Source organism: Doryrhamphus excisus, linkage group LG10 (genome assembly GCF_037039965.1).
Source record: "Doryrhamphus excisus strain RoL-2023G ecotype Guam linkage group LG10, RoL_Dexc_Guam_v1.1, whole genome shotgun sequence".
In the NCBI taxonomy this organism is placed as follows: domain Eukaryota; kingdom Metazoa; phylum Chordata; class Actinopteri; order Syngnathiformes; family Syngnathidae; genus Doryrhamphus; species Doryrhamphus excisus.
The window spans coordinates 1137139-1156511 of NC_136366.1; the positions used below are offsets into that span (position 1 = coordinate 1137139).

General features: G+C 37.6%; 1 protein-coding gene across 3 annotated transcripts in view; it reads right to left on the minus strand.

The window, feature by feature from the left end:
• LOC131114089 (gamma-aminobutyric acid receptor subunit pi) overlaps positions 1-19373 on the minus strand; it is a 45729-nt gene that overhangs the window by 21724 nt on the left and 4632 nt on the right. For 2 of the 3 annotated variants that reach the window (XM_058064295.2, XM_078793820.1), the window contains exon 2: positions 11516-11605. In XM_058064295.2, the coding sequence (XP_057920278.2) occupies positions 11516-11568 (53 nt within the window). In that variant the 5' untranslated portion in view covers positions 11569-11605. Of the gene's footprint in view, positions 1-11515; positions 13311-19373 lie in introns of those variants that run through there. The other variant, XM_078793819.1, reaches the window with a different exon arrangement.

The following is a 19373-nucleotide window of genomic DNA, read 5'->3' on the forward strand; positions in this document are numbered from 1 at the left end:
ATTGCTGATGTACAAGTACATTTCATCTACCCTCAGAAGGAGACTACACAAGTTAGATTTTTATGGGAGGTATGCAAGGAGAAAACATGTGCTGTTTGCCACAGAACATCAAACCAAATCTATGGACAGATGCAGCTAAGATTAAAACCACAGATAGTATTTGATCAAAAGAGTCTCCTACCAACTGTGAAGCATAAGGGTGGAAAAATAATTGTTTAGGGCTGCTTTGATATAGCAGAACCTGAACAACTCTCTGTTATAAAACCCATGATGAACGTTTGATACATGTTAGATTTTGCTTGTCCATTCGTGAAAACACCACGTGGCCTCCGAAAGGAACTACTGAAACTGACAAGCATCCTCGCACATGAAAGTCACACAAAATGTCTTCCCCGTGAAGCTCAGGTCTCGGTCCACCTGACTGTGTCAAATCAGCCGAGACAGCCGGATAAGTCGCTCCCAGCACCCTGTTGCTATGCTGCATGAAGTCTCACTCACATGGCTTGCAGCCTGTTGTTTCTTGGATGGGGGGACCATGTTGGTGACAGCAGTGTCAGTTCTCAGCCTCTGGTGCTTTGCATTACCATTCGAGCACGCCCTCAGTGACCCAACTTATAGTCTCAATTACTCAATTTCAAAGAGATTGCATCTTGGAATTTTTTTTTTTTTACTGAAACTGCTTCAAAAAATTGTAAATGATACAGTAGTATCACATAAGTATTACATAATGAGCACAAAACATTAAATAATAACCTCAGATAAACCTGTTGTAGAATATAAGAATATAAGTCGATCGCCTGCACTGTGTTCCAAATTATTATGTAAATGATACCTTTCTCTGATTTTGCTAAATAGTCAATATAAATGACCGTCATTCTAATTTTCAAGTGCAACTTTAATGTTGCAAAACAACGGCGGTCTCCTAGCTGTGACGTCTGCGCATTGTGGCCAACACTGCTGATGTACCACCTCTGTTTCATTTACCATCTCTTTTATTTTTGTGCAGGCAGCATGGTAAGAAGTAAAGGAAGATATCACGATGATGTGCCGCAGTTTAAGTAGAACAAGGACTTTAGTAATGAAACTATTCATGCATACACAAGAATCCTCTCTATTCTTCAATGAGAGTAATTCTTTCTCCCAGTTGTGAGCAGGGTCCACAGAGAGCGTATTTCCCCAGGGTGCGTGCTGACAGACTTTGACACACCTGCCCACCGGGCTGCCGATCAAGAATAATAAGATGACACATTGAGTGCCCACAACTGAGCTGAGAGGGCCAATGCCATGCAGGCAGGATGCTTGATTTAAGACTCTGTGTAATCCCCCAACCAAAGAAAATATTCATACATTAGGGGTGCCACGATAGAGGAAGAAAATTCACGGTTCAGTTAGATTTGATACTTTGGTGTCACGGTTCAATACATATTTTCAATACAAAAATATTTAAATATGTAAAATAAAATGTATTAAAAAAATGTATTAAATAAAATTCAATAAAATGAAATGTAAAATATTTGTAAAATAAATCAAAAATAACAAAATTCAATTCAACATGGCAAAAAAGATATATATCATTTATCAATAGTTGTGTTCATAGATACATACGTAGTATTAAATAGTATTATAGTCCAACTACATAGCGTTCATTATTTTCACAATTCATGGGAACGTAAACCAAAGCAATTAAAAGTGACAATAAAGCCGAAATCAAGGCAAAACTTGCATAACAACCACTGGGTTCCCTGCTGAAAAAAACGCATAGACCAGCTACCAGCATGACCAGTATACGTAGAACCACATACCAGCATATGTTGCTGGTGTGCTACCAGCATGAAAACACACACAGAGAAACAAAACACAACATATGCACAAAACAACATGCTTGTCTAGTGTTATTAATTCATTCCAGTAGGCCCGACTTTAACCAAAACGTACTCTATCCAAATTAACCTTCCCCATAAGAAATCATGTAAATCAAATTCATCTGCACACACTTTTATAGTTTTGAAATTATAGTTATACACAAAAAAAACAATTCAAAATGCATATAATTACTGTACAAACAGTGGAAAAGCAACACCCCCATGACTGCGCGGTACAATCGGTGTAGAAAATTGATTGATTCTGTTCAGCGACTCAGCCGAGCCGGTCTATTAGGAAGAAAACATGAAATAATGGCCGCAGTGTGTGTCAAGTAGCTAGCGATCAATGAGTGAAAACAAACAAGAAAAACACCACATTAATGAGCTGATCACCGCTAGTTCTTAAACAAACAATAAATCACCATTGTTGCGACTGTAAAAGAGCTTCTCGCTGGTTCTTGGGACGGCGCTGCCATCGGAGAATAGCAATTTACGAAAGAGTCATATATTTCATCAATAAGGGATATGAACAAAGAACCCAGAATAAAATATATATGCTGTATATACTGTACAGCTTTTGCCATTCCCCTGGAGAAAGTGAACGCTAAGCTTGTGTGAGTGAGAACAATGAATCCATTGTGTGTCTCCCAGTCTTCTTAAAAAATGAATTTATTTCCTACTTAAGGGTCCTCGACTTCTACCGTACAGCTGAGCGAAGCACAGTATGTGACATTTGAGGCAGTAAGCTGGGCAGCTTTAGCAACCACTGGTTGGCCTCCATCTCTCCATACATTATTTGGCCTAAAGGCTATGCTAATACATGGTGGCTTCATGTTGGATGTGTGCTTGAATGAATCGGTTTAGACATCATTATTCAGCAGCGCCTTGCAATGAAGGACTTAAAACCCTGTGGCGGAATCGGCCTTTTCAGATCCAGTTCCATGACATAACCTCCCTAAAGACCTCCGAACCCTGACCAAAGTCTTCTTCCCACTTTTCATTCAATTCACACAAAGTATGAGTCCAAGTGCCTCTTACAGATTTCATAACATATTAATTTAGACACGCATACCCCCCCCCCCTGTGCAGAGAGCCGAGTAACACTCTCCGTGGCTTCAATTTCTCTGTCTTTCCTTGCATTGCTTCCTCCCACTCGGCAATATGCTCCTATGCACTTCCTACTGTTCTTTCATTGATTCATGTCATCTTCCTCTTGGAACCAAAGTGGGTCTTTTCTCTGGTGCAGAAATCCCATGTGTGTTTGTGTATGCACACGGAGCAATTTTATGGATGCAGGGATATACACTTCCAACAAAGTTTGTTGCTGTGCTTCAAACTCTGATTCACAGGGGATTCATTTTCATATATTTATACATTTTCGTGAGATTACTTTACACTATATTCATTAAAACTGAAACGCATACCATACCATACCATGCTTATTACCATAAGCAGTAGATAAATACAAGGATGAAGAGTCCTGAACCAATCATGATGTGCTATATATATCACTATATTGACACTTACTATGGTACCCATTATGGCATTGGATGCTCATATCACCGAGTACTTCGGTATGAGGTACATTATTTAAAAAAAAACAAAAAAAAACCTTAAACTGAATTATGGAAAGCAGGAAGTGAACAAATGTAACAGTTACTGATTGTAAAAGTACCAGATGGAGGGGTAGGATTTAATAAGCTTTGCTTCTTCCTACTCCTTTTGGACATGTGGAACTGGGAACTGATTATGGGATGCATTCAATTGGAATCTGATGCATCTTCAAATGAAATAAAACCATTACCATTACCATTACCATTACCATTACCATTACCATTACCATTACCATTACCATACAAACAATAAACATATTTAATAATAAACACATAAACATAAAACATTTTGTTTGAAAAATGGCCACACAGCGAAAAGACTAGGGTTCAATTCCCTGCTCGGGCTCCACATTTCTGTGTGGTTTTTCTCCGGGTATTCCGGTTTCCTCCCACATTCCAAAAACATGCTAGGTTAATTGTCGACTCCAAATTGTCCATAGGTATGAATGTGAGTGTGAATGGTTGTTTGTCTATAAGTGCCTTGTGATTGGCTGGCCACCATTCCACGGTGTACCCCACCTCTCGCACAAAGACAGCTGGGATAGGCTCCAGCATGCCCCCGCGACCCTAGTCAGGATAAGCGGTATAGAAAATTGATGGATTTGATGGAGTTCCAGAATGATCCCACCAAGAGGGTTTGGAAAGTCACCAGATTTAGTAAGACGGTTGCCAAGTTGGCAACACTGAGCTGCATGGAAGGAGAGGGAAGCCTTTCACAGATGGAGAATACATCCTAAAAATTCATTTAGAAAATACATTCTTAAAAATATCAGAGCATCTGTTCCACAAATTAAAAAAATGAAGCAGGCAATTATTCAGAATATCAAAGAATGTCTTTTTCTGTAAAGTCCAACAGAATGACAACAAACATCAACAGTAGGCAAACTGATGACATTATTAGAGGAGTGTAGGTGTACGTACATGGTATAGAGTTATGATATACAAATATGTGAAGGTTGATGAGCTTTTTTTACACAAATGCAGGAACCACTCAAAAAGGTAAATGGTAATGGTAATGGTTTTATTTCATTTGAACATGCATCCGATTCCAATTGAGTGCATCCCATAATCAGTTCCCAGTTCCACATGTCCAAAAGGAGTAGGAAGAAGCAAAGCTTATTAAATCTGAGCTGGCTCTCAGCCTCCATCTGTTACTTTTACAATCAGTAAGTGTTACATTTGTTCACTTCCTGCTTTCCATAATACAGTTTAAGTTTTTTTTTTTAAATAATGTACCTCATACTGAAGTAGGAGGTGATATGACCATCCAATGACATAATGGTTTACATAGTTCATAGTTCAGTTTATAGTATAGACATAATGGATTACAAGGCTTACATAGTTCAGTGTTTAAATTCATTTTAAGACAGGCAAAATTAAAAAAAATATATATATCTTAAAATGTTCTAAGCTGAATAATCAGAATAATCAGAATGGTTTGCCCTCAGCAATTCTTGACAGTTTTTTGGATGTGAGTGTGAATGGTTTGTCTATATGTGCCCTGTGATTGGCTGGCAACCAGTCCAGGGTGTACAACCGCCTCTCGCCCAAAGTCAGCTGGGATAGGCTCCAGCATACCTCTGCAACCCAAAGATAATAGATGGATGATATCTGAGGCAATCATAATGCTGATATGGACTAAGAAAACAACATGTCAGCTCAACCCTGGAGTTTTATCAAACATTCTGCCTTTTTGACTCTGTAGGCGCTTTATAAATAACACAGTGCTTCTTAAATGTTAGATGCTGCATGTCTAAATGATATTTAATGATATCAATAATGCATGAATCAGTGGGAACTTGATCTGCTGAAGCAGAGTGAGCATTGCTAATCAAGTGATTCATCTCATCCCAGCCTGAATAAGTTGCAGGTTTGCTTGTTTTGAAGTATTACCTCGGCATAATACTTATATCCACGCAGAATTCAATCAATTACACTAACTAAAACACTTCGATTATTTTGACAACTGACAATTTTCATGCAATCTTTAAACAGAATACTTGTGATTACGCTACTAATGGGCATCCGATGGTACTTCTACACGGCGCTGCTCTAAAAAGCAATTTGTCCATCTGACATAACACTTGAGGTGTGAAAAATTGTGTGTGTAAACAGAAAAATAGAGCCATACTTGTACAATGCAACTTGACAAAAGGAAATTGACAGGCCGGACGGCTGTCTTAGCAATGAACCGTTCATGCTTTGATGACTGGAATTCAGCACTGTTGTTTTTCAGCAGCGAAGAACAGCTTCTGCTTCCTGTCGTCTGCTGTGGCACACGTCCAAAACGCTGTGAGGAGCGCTGAAGCCAAAAAATTACCTGGGGTGTTCTGTCAGATGTTTATGGATCCAAACTCCAACTCACCTCTTAACTTCGTTAGTGGAAGACACTGATCTGACAACAAGCTACTCTATTATTAATTGATGCAGGCATACAGTACATAGTCTCCTGAGCGGGCTACACTCTGGCGCCTTCCTGATTATTCCATACACCTGTCTATAATATAGTTAGAAATTCATGAGCACAGTCTAAAAAAAAACCTCCAAATATTTATGATACTGTATGTGGATGTAAGACATACAGTATTGGATATTATTACACATTTAGATTCAGTCCAATACAGTAAATTCTCACAAAAGCACACCGTGAGCACCCAGAGATAATCCATGGGAAAGCAGTGGGAAGAGAAGGTAGTAAACAGACACACTATCAGTTAGAACCAGTTTGAGCCAGCCTCTCACACAGAAAGGTAATTTATACATTCCTGGCACACAAGCTTAAGTTTCACTTTCTAAAGGGGGGCGTCAGCTGCTATATATCTGCTCTTATTTTTTTTATACAATTTGAGAACCTTTTAAATGGTGTGATCATTGACTAGTAGTCCAATAGCAACGCGATCCCAGGAAGCGAAGAAATAGCCTTTACAGTATGTGTGCCGATTGTGCCCACAACTTATCCCGAGTCATGTCTGTAGAGAAAAATCAGATTATACGGCAGTAATGTGTTTAATGAGGGTAGCTTCGTGTAAATAAATTCCCCAAATTAGATTTCAACATTTAATTTGAGTGAATGGTGAAATACAGCGGCTACTGGGCTCACTGATAAAAATCCCTAAAATCGCAAAAAAAAAAAACAAAGACATTGGACACACTAAGCCCAATAATAATATGCCTCTGACATTTATTAAACCCATTTTAAAATCATAAAATGCATAGGAGCCAGGACTGCACTTCCTCAACCCAGTGTGTGCGCACCACTGTGGAAGCCTGCATCGCCTTTGCTTTAAGTGTGGGTCATTTAGTGATAGTCCTACTAAAACACATTTATATTATTTAATTGAAAGAAATAACTAAACTACAGAACGAGCATGAATGAACTAAATTGGACACGTAATTCATAAAATCATCAATAATGTTTAATTAGTATAAGCAGTGAACTGCAACTGCAACAAAATCATCTGTCCTGTAACTTTAGCAACACTTCCAGTGTGTGGTGGAAATTGAATTTATTGATCGTGTTTCTTTCTAGCTTTTTTTGTTTGTTATCAAACTAAGCCTACGTGTACAATATCATTGAGAAACTCTTCCAAAGCTCCAGGGACCAATTATAAAAGTGCAAGTAAAAATCTGGTACTATGGCCAAGACTCTTAATACCATGAAAATACTTGCTGGTGTCATTCTCATTAATTTATATACACCAAATATTGTATTTGTGCCTTCCTTTGAGCTTTTAATGGTTACATTATGTGGAAAATTGGATTTACGCGCTGCAAGCCTTACAAGCTATAACCAGTAGCTCATTTACTTGAATGAGGAGTCTTTATCTTTTGTTTGCGGTCTTGCAGGTTTCTTACCCCCTACCAGCTATTTAAACATTTCAATTTGAACCCTCATGCAAATTGATTGTCATTTTTGACTCTGTGTCTCTTGTAATTTTCCCCATTTTTGCATGTAGCCAGCACATAGGAGGAAGTACATGATGTAACTGGTGATGAGAAGCCACACTTGAAGCAATCAACACAAAGAACCCTGTAGTTTGAAACTTCAATATCCCAGAATAATGTGGTCGGAAATGAGAAAATCCCTCACTGATACTGATAGCGTCAGTGATACCATGACTAATCGCTTTGAAAATTCAAATGGAAGAGAATCCCAACAGAGGGAAGATATTGTTCCAGATAGGGGACCAACAATTAAGGCTAATGAATATGGAAAATGGGGCATTCAGTCAGCGTTGCAGTAGAAATGAATAGAAAAGCTCAATATTGGCTTCAAATTGGTACGGCAAGGCAATATATTTCAAGCTGTTGCATTTGAAGAGAATCCAAAATGCAGCAGTATTATAATTAAAGCTTTGATCCTGTTCATCGGAAAACGATGAATTTCCATGTCATACATGTACTATTTATTTGAACATGTAAACATTTGTTTTAGCTACTGTTGAGTTATGTGTAGTAGGTAGTCTTTAGGTTTGAAAGAGGATGTAAGTGGAGTTTCCGTAACTTCTACCTAAATTATACCTAGATCACTCATACAGTACACAGAACCCATGCATACATTTAGTAGTGTTCTAAGTAGAGCTTCAAAATGAGACAAAACATTTTTGAATAAGCTATTGATCGCATAATCTGCATAATCAAAGCCTCTTGCAGGCTGCCATTGCTGCTGAAGTTGGAAGCAATTAGAACATTATTTGAAGTATAGGGTACTCGAGTTTTATGGAACAAAAAAGTCGAGCGATAGACCCAAAACGAATATCACTGACCCTGAGCCAAAGGGGCCGATTGGCTGTCTGTCAAAACGAGGGATAATCCTTGGCGGCAAGTGCAGTCCAATAGCCATCAGATGGCATCTTTGAAAGAAGGGTTTTAGGAAAGAAAGTCTCCTTCAGCAGCAGAAAATTGTCCGTTTGGAATTTGCAGAGAGCACCAAACATGGGACATTGAAACATGGAAACATGGAAATCTTCTGAGAAAAAAATGCAAACTTGAAGGTCGTCTTGCTTCAAATGTTACTGACATGACGAGGAGATCCAACCTGAGATATTGCTTCTTCCAGAGGAAGAACATCACTCTTTTGAATCACCCTGCATGTTCTCCTGATCGAAATCCAATTGGGAACATTTGGGAATGGATGGCAAGGGATGTTTACAAAATGGACATCAGTTCCAGACAGTGGATGCTCTCCATGAAGTCATTCCGACTAGCCTCCTGGAAACACTGGCACCAAGCATGCCAACACTAATTCTTTAAGTGATGACTAGAACCTGCTTAAAATCCAACAATGCAAAATTCAATACTTTTACATTTTTCCCCAGGACTGTAAATGAGACAATCAAGGTGTAGTTTTCACTGTCTATTTCATACTAAAGATATTTTTAACATGTTCATACCATCTCTATCCTTGATGATGGTAGACTCGCCTGGGTGGACGCTTAGACGCTTATGTCAATTCAAGGGCTCATAATTACTGACCCGTTTTTTTTTTTTTTTTTTTGATGAATCGATATATCCGTTATCGTGACAGGCATAGTTCTGAACTTCAGAAAGTGTTTCGAACTGAGTGGAGAAAAATGAGAAAGTAAAACGCTAAAAACATACCACTTCCACACAGAATGAGAGGAAAACTTTTTGGGGAGACTTCATGCAGTGTTCAATATACAGTAAAGTCTCGTTATATCGATATTCTCGGGAGTCGGAAAAAATACCGATATAACCGGACTATCCATATATCCGATCCTGCGCCGAACTGCATTAAAAGTGGGCGGATCTTTGATATGATTGATTTAAGCTGCTTTTGTATCAATATAAGCAGACCAAATTGGCTGGCGGGAGATGAAAAGGGCATCCTAGTAACCGGATTATCATAATAACCGTGTATCGTACTAACGGAGCTAATTATATCATAAAAGACTAGAAATTTGCCGGGAAATGAAAATAGTATCGTAATAAGTAGTAATTCGTTTTAACCGATATCGATATAACGAGACTTTACTGTATATTTAACTTGAATTCCTCGATTGAGGAGGATCCGCATTCTTCTTACTAAATTAAAGCAACAGTATACAGTTGGAACAAAGGGGAATGTTCAAGTCCCATTAGGGCTATCAATGAAAGCCCAGACAAAATGACAGCAAAGCTTTAAAAGACCGGATGCAAGCATTTGCCATGGTATCTTCTAAGACCACTGGTATACCGCATCTTCACTATGATGCAAGATCAGCTTTATCACTTCAAATAATCCATTCCCGTCTCTAAGGACTTACTCCAGTAGATAAATGAGTGACTTCAATGACCTTTTATGTTCCTGCAATCTGTAAAAATACATCAAGGCACTGGTTTGACTTGAGATTAGGGCCTTTGTTGGACTTTCAAGGTCACATTGGTGGCCACGTGTGTCGGTGCAATGAATAATAGCATTTGTATTCCACTGATGGAGGCCAAGTGATCATCCCTAATCGCGCTAAAGCTGCCAAAGCTTTTGATCACAGCGCCTCGTCATACTCTGTGGGTCTCAGGGGTCTTCAATTAAAATTGAGTAAGGTCCGTTTATGCAATTTTTTTACTCAGCAAAGGTAAATTGCATCAAACAGACTAGCTGTTACCAAATATGAAATATTCATGAAACCCTTCACAACTCAATTGTTTCGATACAACAGAACCAAATTTCACACAAATAATAAAATGTTTAACTGTACAAACAATGAAATGAACACACGCTTACATTTGAAGTTAAATAAACTGCACCGGTTTCTCTGAAATAATAATAATTATATCTGGTAGATTTTTCATTCCGGGCTAAGCTCTGTTATTTTCCGTGCTCTCATGTCAGACTTCAGTGGATACTTCAATTTGAATAATTTGTGCTTTGTCAGGAAGTGGCATTTCCGTCACTTTACCGTTTTTGACCAGCGCTACAGTTTCAGAGCATATGAGACACAGCGGTTTGGGACTGGATTCTGGAAAAATGAACTTAAACTAACATAAACGCAGCATCCTTCTACCAATATATTCACCATCTCTCCTCTGGACATGTCCAAACCATCTCAGTCTGGCCTAAAGAACTTTATCTCCAAGGCTTCTAACATGTAATGTCCCTCTGATGTACTCCTTCCTCATCCTATCCATCCTGGTCACTCCCAATGAGAACCTCAGCATCGTCAACTCTGCTACCTCCAGTTCTGCTTCCTGTCTTTTCCTCAAGGGTGCTGTCTCTAGACCAAATAACATCACATAACAACATTTTTATTATTAACTCTTACTTTTTTGTATTAATTTAATATTTGTTTTTCTCTATCAACTGTTCTTACTTTTGAGCAAGCCATGGTTTGCTCATTCCCTTCCCAGCAGGCAAACAGACAATTTAATTGGCTCATTTTGAGTGACGTCACCGCCTTTGCCATCACATTACCGTAATAACTTAAGTAATTACATGAAGCCAGGAATCAGGTATTAACTCAATTATTTTGATATGGATTGATGGGAAAAGGGTAATAAAGTGTTTAAGTAAGATGTGTAATAGCAGTTTTTCAATCCATTTTCTGTCCCAATGGCACAGTGGTTTGCTTTGGATGTTTTTTAATCTGCATGGACTCTAAAATATTTGACAAATTCATCACATACATTCCGGGCGAACATGATGAAAATCTAAAAAGATCTATCCGACACGGTGAGAGGAGTGGAGGCTTCTTTTCATGGCAACTGACAAATGTAGGGCAAGATATCCCTCCATTCCCATGTGACCTCTGCCGGCATGTCTGCATATCTTATCTGCTGAGGCCTCATCAGATGTGCTCAGCAACATCAGGAATGCATTAATGGAATTTTAATGGCTATTGTCCTAAGAACGACGCTGACTGTCAATGTGCACAGTTCCCACAATAAGAAGCAGCCCCTTCCAACTAAATCACCTCGCATAAAGCGTTTGCCGTTGTTACAAATTACTATCTGACATAAACTAATTATATTTTCCGCTTGTTAAGATAGCTTAGCGTGTGCAGATCCCAGCGGTTGTATTTTTCTGTCTGTAAGCGATCTTACCTGCTAATGAGGAGCATCCAGAAGAGGGTCCCTGCAGATACAAATGGACCCATGGCCGGAGAGGAAATGGGGAGGCTTAGTACAGTTTATCTGGAATAAGAAAAAGAGCGTAATCAATAACAAGCAGTTTAGTTTGCCGTTAGCTGGAGCCTATCCCAGCTGACTTCAAGCGAGAGGCTGGTCGCCAGTCAAATGCAGCCATGGATGACTAAGGTAATGGTAATGGTAATGGTAATGGTAATGGTTTTATTTCATTTGAACATGCATCAGATTACAATTGAGTGCATCCCATAATAAGTTCACAGTTCCACATGTCCAAAAGGAGTAGGAAGAAGCAAAGCTTATTAAATCCTACCCCTCCATCTGGTACTTTTACAATCAATAACTGTTACATTTGTTCACTTCCTGCTTTCATAATATAGTTTAATTGTTTTTATTTTTATTTTTATTTTTATTTTTATTTTTATTTTTATTTTTTATTTTTATTTTTATTTTTATTTTTATTTTTATTTTTATTTTTATTTTTATTTTTATTTTTATTTTTATTTTTATTTTTATTTTTTGTCACATACCGAAGTACAAGGTGATATGAGCATCCAATGCCATAATGGGTACCATAGTAAGTTTCTTGTTGTGCATTGTTTGAGTTCCTTACTCAATCCATCCCATAGTTTGATTCCACATCCTGAAATGCTATGGCTTTTTAACGTAGTCCTAGCATAGAAGTGTTTCAAATTTAGTTCTTCCCTGAGATCATATTTCTCCTAAGAGACTAAGATGGAAGGCGGAAATTAATGCATGCATCGCAGATTAAATTGGCCATTTTCAATCTTTGCCATCTTTCTTTTTAAATTTAGTCGAGTTCAGAGATAACCCTATCTGATCACCTCAAAGGCCCCCTCTATCTTTGTGGCTGCACCATAGTGACATGCCTTTGGGATATTCGCTATACACTATAATGACAGCTTGTTAATGACTTCCCCCTGTGAAGACCGGGAAGCTGCAAGCTGCAGACATGGTTGAAAAGCAATAAGGGACATTGCAGTTTCCGTCAGAGAGGGTCTCTTTGTTTCCCTCAGCTCTCAAGACTTGAAGATGAAAGGAGACAGAAGCTCTTAAGAGACTAGCACCTTCACCACTGGGGAATCCTGCGGAAGGCAAACTAGGCTAAGGAAATATTGAATCATGTTAGCAGTGGGAGCATCTCTGTATTCTGTTGTTTTGTTGGTTTTCGCTTTGGTTAGAGAGTGCTTGTGTACTTTGTAGGGGGCAAATAAAAACAATCAAATATTTAATTCTGGTCTCGAAGGTCAGTCAACATGCTCGCTGATGCGAGAAGCTACAGCTCTAATGTCAAAAACTGCTGAGGTCGTGTTTTTTTTTTTACATTTGACTTAACCCTCCTCTTGTTTTAGGGTCGGGACCGACCCTTTTTACATTTTAATGCATAAAAAGAATCACATAACATTTGTTTATTACATTAAGGCTTTTTGACTTTGTCAGGAAACTCTATTTCAACAAAATAAAACCAAAAAAATAATTTTTACTACATTTTAAAATGGTCTGGTTGAAATTATGACCACTGTATTGTTCGACCCGGTCATAATAATATGACTATAAAGCAATATTTTGAGCCACAACTGAAATCATAAGTGTACAATTAGCCAACAGAATGACAACCAGCTCCTCTTCTCATCATGGAAGCTTCAGGGGATTCTCATTTGGACTGGTTTTCCAGTATCTTGAATACCAAGAAGTACAGTGAACCAAGATCTGGACCTGTTCTGCTTTTTGATTTCACTTTATACTAAAGTTTTGTTGCTGAAAACAATAACCTTTTCTACCTTTTTTTGACATGAATATATATGGGTCAAAATTCACCCGAACACCATTGATGTTTCTTTCGTGATTAATACTAAAATGAGAAAATAAATAAAACTAATTGATTTAAGAGATATGTTCTATAGCCCTAAGTAATAGAAAGGTAACAAAAGAACCTTCAATTTATTAATATGATTCTTTTGACGTTCACCATTTTTGGAAATTGAAATGGAGGGGTATAGTGACAAAAAAAAAGGCCTACATGCCCACACCAAAAATATTAAAACCAACATTTTCATGGATGAGGAAGCCTAAGAAGGTAACCAAGACATGAGAAGCAAATTTGATGGTAACTTATTATTTTAGTGTATTTTATAGCTGATTTAATACACGGGTCAAAACCACGGGTGGGCAAACTTTTTGACTCGCGGGCCGCATTGATATGACAAAATTTACGGGGGGGGGGGGGGGGGGGGCAGACTATATATTTTACACGTAACAGTCCACCAGGTATTATTGTATCTGTAAAATTGTCATGCAATCTGCTATTATTATTTATTATTTTCTATTTACATTTAAATATTTTAAAAATAATAAAATATTATAATAATTATAATAAAATTAAAATAATTATTATTATATTATTATTATGTAAAATATGCAAATATAACAATAATATTATATATAATTAATATAATAATTAGCATTAATATAATAATTATAATAATCATAGTAGTTCTAGTAATAATTATAATAATCTAATAATAATAATAATAATAATAATAATAATAATAATTATTATTATTATTATTATTATTATTATTATTATTATTATTATTATTATTATTATTATTATTATTATTATTATTATTATTATTATTATTATTATTATTATTATTATTATTATTATTATTATTATTATTATTATGTGCTTGTGTCCCTTTTTTCAGGAACACTTTGTAAACAACAGACCATGTCAAAAAACGAAATTGATAAAACCATCAAAAGGTTGGCTCAGGCCATGATGCCAGGTTGTATGTTGAGTTTAAATGAAATACTTTGGAAAGATTGGGCGGGCCGTATTCAAACACTTGGCGGGCCGGATGTGGCCCCCGGGCCGTAGTTTGCCCACCCCTGGTCAAAACCCACCCGTTAACATAAGACATGATACCAGAAATTCTCCAGGTTGGTACCTAAGGACCCATCAGAAGATAAACAGATGGATAGGTAGATTCTGCCTTTTCCTGCAGTCAAGTCCAGTTTATCATCCAGTTGCACTCCAGGTATTTATGAGTGTGAACCACCTCCACATGGTCACCTTTAATGAGAACAGTTTCTGAATGTGTCCTGGGAATAAATTCCTACGGAATAATCACCTGGGAATAAGGGCCATATGTGGCAAAAATGTCCCTGTGGCAATTCCCCGATTGCCATGACCAGCTCCAGTCAAGCCCCACATCTGCTTTACTTCAGTGACCACCTTCAAGGACAGTCATGTTCTCCAGGGTGCGAGTCGTCCAAAGCGATGCATGTCATTCCGGTATGACACCAACAGTGGGCATTTTGATTTAAAACGGACTTGAAAAGGGCATAAACCAAGATACAAATTTATGTCAGGCATTACTGAGTCACTTTTATTGTGCTTCAGCATTTATTATAAACATAAATGAGTCACATCTGAGCCCAAAGCTGCTCGCCATTGCTCAGTTATTCTCATTTGTACACATCTTATCTGTGATCTATTGAATAATGATAGACAGGATAGAAGCAGCTGCTATATATTTTATGCATATATGTTGGTAACTGTTCATAAATGTTATAAACTGTTCGTGTCTTTTTTGTACAGGTGGAAATTATCACAAGACACATGAGACAAGACAAGTTCATGAGGCCGGACAGTAAGTTAAACTGGGTTTAACGTTTTTCAGAAAGGCACATTCATTCATTTTCTACCGCTTCACTAGACTTCTCTAATACACCACAAGGACACAGAACACACGCTGTCATTCATTCATTTTCTACCACTTGTCCTCACGGGTCGCGGGGTGCTGGAGCCTATCCCAGCTGTCTTTGGGCGAGAGGCCGGGTACACCCTGGACTGGTGGCCAGCCAATCACAGGGCACATATAGACAAACAACCATTCACACTCATTCATACCTATGGACAATTTGGACTCACCAATTAACCTAGCATGTTTTTGGAATGTGGGAGGAAACCGGAGTACGTGGAGAAAACCCACACATGCACGAGGAGAACATCCAAACTCCACACAGAGATGGCCGAGGGTGGAATTGAACCCTGGTCTCCTCGCTGTGAGGTCTACGCGCTAACCACTCGCCCGCCGTGCCGCCCCAGAAAGGTATAATGAAAATAAAAAAAATAGATGACATTATGTTGCAATATATAGAACAAACGTCCCAAGCAGCTGAAACCAATGCACAGAGTGAACCCGCTTCCTGCCTGTTTGGATGAGAGAGGCAAAGAAAACAGACACACATGAACATAACGAGATATTGAACCCGAAAAAATTACCAAGCTCATTTTAATTGATTGTGTGACGACTTAATTAATGTATTATTGTCCCTGGCCTAGTGCCCACAACCACAAATCAACGACAAACACAAGTGCTGATGTTTGTTATGAGCTCATATGTGTATATAGTTGATAGTATAAAAACTGCAATACACACTCATTTAATGCTCGGAGGGGTATTACGCTATAAAACGTAAAAAGGGGCTGTGTAATTCTGTATGATGAAAGGCTACGCGAGGGCTAACAGTTTAAATTTACGCCGTAACAATCCGGTGAAAATGTTTCCTGTACATTTTTAACACGATCCCTATTACACGGAAAAGCGTAATCATATGAAGACACTCTAATTTGCATATCATTTGCAGTACCGTGCCTGCAAACCAATTACTTGCCCTCACACTTACTGCATTTAAATGTATTTTTTCCTTTGAGCGAGAACAGCAATGTGTCTTTGATGGTCACAGTAAATGTACACTTCACCGGAGAAGCGTTACCAAGCTCGTTATCCGCCATTCATGAATGATTGTGATGTATTAATAATGTGCAGATTCAGAGTGTTTTTTAAACGGTAGTGCCATTGGTCTAAAAATGTTCGAAAGTTGGTGTTTTCCAATTCTACAAGGGTAGATAAAATTGTCTTGTTTTTCTTGAGAGTTCAACCTGTGCATCGGTTTCAGAACCTTGTCGGGCATACAGTGGCGGCGGGGCTAGTAGCATACACACAGAGTGCAGAACAGTGTAACATAGTATAAATTAAATTAGCAGATATGTATATATTTTTTCATTGTACTTTTTATAAATGTAAAATCTCATCTCGTGAAGCGGGAATACTTCCATTGAATCCAATGCCAAACATTGCAGTATCACCCACCCGCCTACTATATATCCAACTTGCTTTTATCATGTGCTTATTTCCTGTAATATTTTTCTACTTATTCATAAGATAGAAGCCCTAAGCAAAAAGCATAACATGTAAATTGCCGGTGTTTACTGTTTGTTGGTAATTTATTGTGTACAGCAACATGCAGGGCTGTTAAATAAGGGTAAAAGGTTAGGACAGGAACCAGAACCCCTTTTTTTTATAAAAATAAAAATACATTTTCATGGGGCTGGCAATTCCTGGCAGCGCCTGTGGCCACAGGGACAAAGGAATTAAGTGCTATGACTGAGAACTAATCATCCTTTAAATGAAAACAGCTTTTATTAAGAAGTGATTAACAAGCTGCTATTTTGAGATATTGTGCTTTTATTGAGCTTCCTATTTCGGCGGCTGGGATACTAATTATGTTGATGCAACGGGTTTATGTAATCGTCTTTGTCATGCAACACACTTGAATGCCCGCAAAGGTAATTTGTTGTTGGTGTGATTGTATTTACAGAGGGTCCTCGGGCTACGGAAAAGTGAAAAAAACTGTGATTAGACCTTAGACCGACATTATACCTACATTCATTCCTCAGTCACTTTCACTGTACACGGAGTACTAAAGGACATTTAAATACAGCAATAAAAACATTCTTTGTTTCTTTGGGACTTTTACTTACAGAGTCGCCGCAGCAGATCTTTTTGATTCGCATACTGATTTTTGGCTTAAGCATTAAATGGGAAAATTTTAAAAAAGAGTAATAAGAGGAAAATAACTTGAGCGAATTCAAGAAACAATACGAGCAGTTGATGTTTGCTAAATGCAAGGATGAAGAGTCTTGAACCAGTCACGATGTGCTATCTATATCTATATCTATATCTATATCTATATCTATATCTATATCTATATCTATATCCATATCCATATCTATATCTATATCTATATCTATATCTATATCTATATCTATATCTATATCTATATCTATATCTATATCTATATCTATATCCATATCCATATCTATATCTATATCTATATCTATATCTATATCTATATATCTAAATATCACTATCTTAACACTGACACTTACTAGGGTACCCATTATGTCATTGTATGGTCATATGACCTCGTACTTTTGTACAGGACAAAAATTAAAATTAAAATTAAAATTAAAATTAAAATTAAAATTAAAATTAAAATTAAAATTAAAATTAAAATTAAAATTAAAATTAAAATTAAAATTAAAATTAAAATTAAAGAGAATGAGAATGAGAATGAGAATGAGAATGAGAATGAGAATGAGAATGAAAATGAAAATGAAAATGAAAATGAAAATGAAAAAAGAATAAGAATAAGAATAAGAATAAGAATAAGAATAAGAATAAGAATAAGAATAAGAATAAGAATAAGAATAAGAATAAGAATAAGAATAAGAATAAGAATAAGAATAAAAATAAATATAATATATAAATATATATATTCAGAAAGCAGGAAGTGAACAAATGTAACAGTTACTGATTGTAAAAGTACCAGATGGAGGGGTAGGATTTAATAAGCTTTGCTTCTTCCTACTCCTTTTGGACATGTGGAACTGGGAACTGATTATGGGATGCACTCAATTGGAATCTGAAGTATATTCAAATGAAATAAAACCATTACCATTACCATTACCATTACCATTACCATTACCATTACCATTACCATTACCATTACCATTACCATTACCATTACCATTACCATTACATTACACAAGATATTGAAGGATAACCTCCTCTTCTCTTGTCAGATCTCCTTTTGACAGCACACGGAATCCATGACTCCTTTAGCATTCATTAGCATTAGACATTTAGACATTTTTATGGTGTTCATTTCCACTTCCATGAGAACCACTTTCCTTTTCCTTTTCCGCACCTCTGCAGTAACTCAATAACTGTGTTTTAATTTGGTGGTATTCATGTTTAAATCAATAATTATTGCCCGTGTATTATTGCTTTTGTTTATGAGAACTCCACAGAAGCGCTGACAAATAAAATGCCAGCGTTCAGTCTTAATCAAAAAGGACTTTTTTGAAAGCCATTCAACAGCACTTCGCTAAGCTTTGGCCGCATTTCTTTGACATGTAATCCTTGAAAAGTAAAGCCTGAGGGAGACCGATTTATCTGAAGAAGCATCTGGACACTGTGACATTTTAGAAACGGACAATACCAGACGGATTTACGCCGTCACTTGATATTATCTATGACGGATGATAGCGCAGCACAGTCAAGGAAGGCTCCCACATGAACATAAACACAAAGTGGCACAACTTGCCAAACGGCCCACCTGCGCTTGAAACTAACCTGGTGGGTCTGAAATAAAGTGGCGGAAAGTGGTGTCATATGGTCTCCACCTGACATCACTAACGGTGTGATTACGAGGCGCACGTTCCCGATGACACTGAGTAATGCTCGCGTTCAGCTTGCGAGCGTGAGTACAGGAAGTAGTCAATAGGCAGGTAACGCAATAAACCTGATGGATGAAATCAATAAAGGGGAAAAAAAAAAAAAGAGTTAAAGGCCGCCGTGTCTGGATCGTGGCCGCCATCTGAGAGGGAAACACGACATGACTCGCAGCGCTGCAGTTCTGATGATAACACTGAGCCTCG